The sequence below is a fragment of the Gadus morhua genome, chromosome 10, assembly GCF_902167405.1.
Source record: "Gadus morhua chromosome 10, gadMor3.0, whole genome shotgun sequence".
Taxonomy (NCBI): Eukaryota; Metazoa; Chordata; class Actinopteri; order Gadiformes; family Gadidae; genus Gadus; species Gadus morhua.
In genome coordinates, this window is record NC_044057.1 from 6,148,725 (window position 1) to 6,155,202 (window position 6,478).

At 46.3% G+C, this 6,478-nt stretch overlaps 2 protein-coding genes across 4 annotated transcripts in view; one reads left to right on the forward strand and one right to left on the reverse strand.

Moving 5' to 3' along the window:
- The window catches only part of nrg2b (neuregulin 2b), a 44,970-nt gene extending 44,855 nt beyond the window's left edge, over positions 1–115 (reverse strand). For all 3 annotated transcript variants that reach the window (XM_030369098.1, XM_030369099.1, XM_030369097.1), the window contains exon 1: positions 1–115. This exon is cut by the window's left edge and continues 750 nt beyond it. The gene's annotated coding sequence lies outside the window, so the exon portion shown is untranslated.
- A 5,214-nt stretch (positions 116–5,329) lies between these two features.
- On the forward strand, positions 5,330–6,478 carry purab (purine-rich element binding protein Ab). Its single transcript, XM_030367469.1, has one exon. The coding sequence runs from the start codon at positions 5,405–5,407 to the stop codon at positions 6,248–6,250; it is 846 nt and encodes a 281-aa protein (XP_030223329.1). The 5' UTR covers positions 5,330–5,404; the 3' UTR covers positions 6,251–6,478.

The window sequence follows — 6,478 nt, forward strand, 5'->3', positions numbered from 1 at the left end:
CCTCACCTCTCTAATTCAGGGCCCTACATTAAACCGCCGCTCTCACTCCCTCTCTCTCCCTCTCTCTCTGTCTCTGTCTTGATCTCCCTCCCTCCCTCTCTCTCTCTCTCTCTCTCTCTCTCTCTCTCTCTCTCTCTCTCTCTCTCTCTCTCTCCTCTCTCTCTCTCTCTCTCTCTCTCTCTCTCTCTCTCTCTCTCTCTCTCTCTCTCTCTCTCTCTCTCTCTCTCTCTCTCTCTCTCTCTCTCTCTCTCTCTCTCTCTCTCTCTCTCTCTCTCTCTCTCTCTCTCTCTCTCTCTCTCTCTCTGCCACTAATAGGCTAGCATCGCATGGGTGGGCGCATTGCCTCTTTGACAAGAAAAAACTGTTCAGCCCGCCGATTGCGCGTGCACACGGAATCACCACGGAAGGATAAACGCACGCCTCACACACGCGCGCGCGGGTCTGTCCTATACATCCACCTCCGGTCAGGAAAAAGTGCAAGTCTCAAATCCTCTCATCAGGGTCATATAACCCCAAAAACAAAATCAGGGGAGAGAAGAAACGTAGAGCGGCTATCCGGCGAGGCAATGCAACAGCGCGCGCCCTCCCTCCGCGTCCCCCGCGCGCCTCAGACGCGAACGGCTCACATGAGCAAACATCACCTGGCCGGTCACTGGCGTCGACTCGACGCCACGTCCTGCGCAAACACTAATGACCCCGGCAGCCCGGCCGCCCGACTCCCCCCCCCCCCCCCCCCCCCCCCCCACCCACGAGCCCAGCAGCAGCCTCCCCCCCCCCCGAGCCCTCACCCAACCAGCGAACGGCGCAATCGCATGTGACCCACAGCGGCGGCGGTGGACTTTGGTTACCGAACGCAGGATTGCGGTGGTATCACGCAAATGTAGACGCGATGTAAGCTGCGCTACTCTACGGGCGTCCGGGCAGGCAGAGCGCGTCACGCATGTCCTCGATGTGCGTGGCGGTAGTGAGGGCGCGCGGGGGGCGGCTGGTTACTACACACTGCGGGTACTGTTTTTTGTCGCGATGACTAACGCTGCGAAATTCTCTCAATGGAGTCAGGGTTTAGTACATAGCGATATGAAGTGGCTAGGTGGTGGATGTCCTTACGCACACACACACACACACACACACACACACACACACACACACACACACACACACACACACACACACACACTCACACACACACACACACACACACACACACACACACACACACACACACACACACACACACACACAGACACACACACACACACACACACACACACACACACACACGTAGGCACACACACACACACACATACAAACACAGGCACACACACAAACACACACACACATACACACACACACACACACACACGCATGTGTGTTTGCGCGCGCACGTGCGCGCGGCTGTGTCATAAATTGCTCACGGCATATTTGTGAGTAGGCTATGGGTCTGTGAGTATGGTTCTTGTTGCACATCGCTCGAACCTCGTTTTTAACCAATCGTGTCAACCGGTAAATCACAGAAGGGGGAACTCTTTCCTATCCTGCTCGGTTACTGCTAATAAGATGACTTTTTTCATTGAATATATATCCACCAATGAAATTAGAGCTCGGCGTCATATGCGCTCAGACTCCTACGGTAGTCCCAGCCCCCCCCCCCCCCCCCCCCCCACATCCATCCATCAAGTCATTCACAAGATTCTCTCCTCCCAGACTTCCCCCGTCAGCCCACCGAGCGCCCTTCGCTAGAGGTCAGAGCGCGGCTCTTTGATCTGTCGTGATGTATAAGATACAAGAGTGAACCAAGGGATGCCATTTGAATCAATATTCAATAAAAAGGGCTATAAATTAAATAAATCAGTGATAGATAAATGAACAGAATAAGAATACAATTATCAATTAAGCACGAAAATAAATAAATAAATCAGTTTCTATTTCACAAAAGGACTATTTAAATACAGCTTTTTATTTCATGGGAATTATATTTCATAATGCCACATATCCGTCTGGTATATTAAAATGAGTGGGAGTGGTCATCTCAGACCAGAGCAACAGTACTGAATCACTGAACATCCTGACGCTGTAATTGTCACAAAATGAAGACATCGATGGGCTCCGAGATGCTAACAGCATCATCAGCGGACACTCTTCTGACCCGCAGTGAAGACTTTTTGGAAATACTCAGGCGGATAAGTGCTCCTCAAGATAGGGACATGAAGAAGAAGTCTTCATTAGTTTGAGACAGATTGAGTATCGTGTGGAAGCTGACCCAGAAGTTAAGGTTACTTCAAGCACAGTGCTGGAAAGCCGACAATCAGCCTGCTCTGTTCGGAGGTAACCACGCCCACTTATTTATAACAGATAGAATGTGGCATTATGAAATAAATGTGGCTTTAAATAAATAAATGTGGAATTATGAAATAAGAGTCACCTGAAATAAAAGTAGTCCTTTTGAAAAAACGTAATTTTTCAGTTAAAAACGTATTTATTTATTTCCATACATTGACGAAATTATATATTAATATAATTATTGCCTCGTTTATTTATTTCATAGCCATATTTATCCATACATTTAATAAATAGATGATATTTAATATATAATATATAGATATGTAATATTTAAATGAAATTCCATAGGTCGGTTTGGGTAGCTTATATATAGAGCGAATTCCCTTTTGCCAGGGCAGGGTGACGATGGAGCCCACCAATAAGAAGCGATTACACTCTGCATCAAGTTCACGACAAGAAATCCCTTAAGTGTCGACGTGCAGTGTTGCCAGATTGGGCCAGATTGGGCGGAAAAACTGACCCAATCTGGCAACACTGTCGACGTGGTTTAGGTTTTTCCTTTCCTGGAGGCTGCTGTGTGGAGCTACGGGTCGTGCGGCGGATCAATGCTACCTTCAGGACGCCGCCGCTGTCCGTGGTGCTGAAACCTATCGACTTCGGAAGGGTCTGAATGGGCGACGCTAAATGGGCTGAGACTCGAGTCAAGGATGGAAACAATGAACTCATCGACGAGCCTACACATCTATTGTGGTTTAGATTGTGACTCAAAGCCAGAACATTAACACTGGAATTGTGTCTAAAAGTTCAATAGAAAACAATAAATAAATAAACGTGTCTAATGGCCTTTTGCTCGTCGCGCTACCCATTAATCCATCTGCCCATCGGTTCATTCACTTTTAAGTGGACTAATTAAAGTTAAACCAGGTCAAAGGAAGGCCAGCCACCATAAAGGTGGCCGCTATGGTGATCTGAGGACATCATCCCTGAACCATGAACATGACGTCATTAAATAACTCACTCGGTTTGGAGCCTATATCCAAAGCCTGATTCACCCGACCCGCGCACAGTGAGTGTTTGTTGGGTGGAGGGTCTCCAGAGAAAGAGCGCTGCCCCCTACTGGTCAGACACAGACACACATTCCTCTCAAACATCTCACCTCAGTACATGACAGCATGTAGAGAAATATGTAATCATGTATTCCTTGCGGAAGCCTTCTATCCTGTTAGTGCTTGTTTGACTTTTATTAGTTTTAAAGTATAACCGAAAAACCTTTATGTTTTACAACTTTGTTATGTTGGGTATTTCTACTGTCATTATATATAAGTGTACAGGTTATTATGACCTAATAATTAGTTATTAGTTATTCAATTCATTCATTAATTTGCTCACTTTTGATTATTTAATAAAGCTCATTTAACAATATGTTTCCTTTGCATACAAACGCACACAAAGGCAGGCGTCATGAATCAGAAAAATAAATGAATAATCACACACGTACTGATTCACTTTGTCCGTATTACCCATCAGGTTACCTGGAGGCTGTTTTTCAATATATCTTTTATATTCAGCATTCAACTTTAATCTAAATACAATCTTTGTGTATTAACATATTCAGAGGTGACATCTGTCTAAATGGGCAATTTAATGTATGTAATATTGTAATAATAATATTAATAATATTCCTATTTAGATCCTTATGATTGCACATTCGTTCTTGCTATTGTCCATTTTTATATTTGTACATTATTTACTTTGAGATAATCTAATTATCTTAAACTGTTCAACTGGATACCTTACACCCTGCCTCACCCTGGTCTGCCTCACACTTCAACTGCTCATCATCACGGTGGGCCTGTATGGGCATTCACACTCAATATACGGTTGCATACAGACACCTTCACTGTCACATACTGACACTATCATTGTTATAGAATGATCGTATCATTGTACTATTATTGTCATAAACCGATGCTATCATTGTCATATAATGACATTATCAATGTCCTAATGACATTATCATTGCACCAATTAAAATTAAATATGTGCCAATGGAAAGGTAAGTTATTTTGAGCATTTAGTCTCTGCTTTTAGCTTTAGTTGTATCTCTGCGTTGGTCTCTCCATTTTGTCCACCGTGGTGCTGAACCATTCCATTGCCTGCTAAAAGCACGCAAACATCTACTTTGATGTGAGACCTCAACCTAGCCGGAACCCTCAGATAACCCTCACCATTTTGGTAAAGAAATGGCTCCGAGCGCATGCTGAATTCATTCCCACCTAAGGACAGGGTTTTGCAGCCTGTGGCGTTGTGGAACCTCAGTGATTGAACTTAAGTTGCTCAACAAACTTACATTGTGGCCTAATTAGCCTTCTAGTTTAATCCAGTCGTCTCACTTCTTTCAGTTAATAAAGCAGAAATTAGCCATCTAGTTTTTGTTCTAATTAATAAACGGTTCAAGAGGCCAACCCTGCACAAAAAAAACAATGTTCCGAATATGCAACGGTTGTTGTAAAGGCTTTCATTACTGCACGGAGCAGACTCAGATCAGTGTGTGCTCTGTGATGGCATGGGAACTATTCGCTTATTCTGGTTTTTGGTTTGTATATATAGAAAATTGCAGGTTTATTTTCATTAAATATATGTTCCAAGGTAACCATCACTCATGTAGGTTTAATCTCCAAACACCTGCATTCATGAGCTCCTATTTTGCATAATTGAAAGTATAAAAATAAATATGGCTTTATGTCTTTATGCATATGTATATGTGTCTATAAGTCTACATGGCCATAAGTATTTATGTGTGATTGTATATATATATATATATATATATATATATATATATATATATATATATATATATATATATATGTCTCTATATGTCTATAAGTCTATATGCCTTCTCGTATCACACACAACGTTAAAGGCAGCAAGACGCGTGTGTTTTGAACGCACCCCGCTGCTCCAGCGGACTATAACCCATTACAGTAGCGGTTTTCATTTTTTCTAATTCTTAGTTCTCATCTGAGCCTCGAGTCTCGCGATAGAGCGGCGGAGTGGTTTGACAGGCAGTCGAGGTTGCAGCAGGCAGAGGGAGACGGTGGAAGGTAAGCAGGGAGGCAGCATCATGGCGGACAGAGACAGTGGCAGTGACCACGGAGGGCCCGCGGCAGGCCCCGGCTCGCTGCCTCCGGGCGCGATGGGCGCCGTGTCGCGTCTGCAGCACGACACCGAAGAGCTCGCCTCGAAGCGCGTCGACATCCAGAACAAGCGCTTCTACCTGGACGTGAAGCAGAATGCTAAAGGCCGCTTCCTAAAGATAGCCGAGGTCGGGGCTGGGGGAAATAAGAGCCGCCTCACTCTCTCCATGTCTGTGGCCGTGGAGTTCCGCGATTATCTCGGCGACTTTATCGAACATTACGCCCAGCTAGGCCCGAGCAACCCGGACATTGTGCAGGATGAGCCTCGACGCGCGCTCAAGAGCGAATTTCTGGTACGGGAGAATCGGAAATATTACATGGATCTGAAAGAGAACCAGAGGGGGCGGTTCCTCAGGATCCGACAGACCGTTAATCGGGGGCCCGGATTGGGAAGCGCACAAGGCCAGACCATCGCTCTACCGGCCCAGGGGCTGATCGAGTTCCGCGACGCTTTGGCCAAACTCATCGACGACTACGGGGTAGACGAAGAGCCGGCGGAGCTGCCCGAGGGCACCTCGTTGACGGTCGACAACAAGCGCTTCTTCTTCGATGTGGGCTCCAATAAATACGGCGTCTTCATGCGGGTCAGCGAGGTGAAGCCCACCTACCGGAACTCCATCACGGTGCCGTGCAAAGTGTGGTCCAAATTCGGCAACACCTTCTGTAAGTACGCGGACGAGATGAGGAAGATCCAGGAGAGGAGTAGAGAGAAGCGCGCCTCCGAGCTGCTCCCCGAGGGGCCGCACGGGGGCGACGAGGGAGACGACGACTGACGCGGAGCCGCACGCGGCGGCGGAGGCGGAAAAGAAGAAGAAGAAGAGCGAAAAGAGATGATGAAAAAATACATGAACCACGCAAACAAAAAACTGAACTTTAAGAAAAATAACAGACTTTAACTGTAAAATAGAGACGAGAGAATTCCAAGGGAATCACCCCCACCATCACCACCACCAACAACACTACCACCATCCCCCCCCCCACCCTCCCCCTCTCTCCCATCT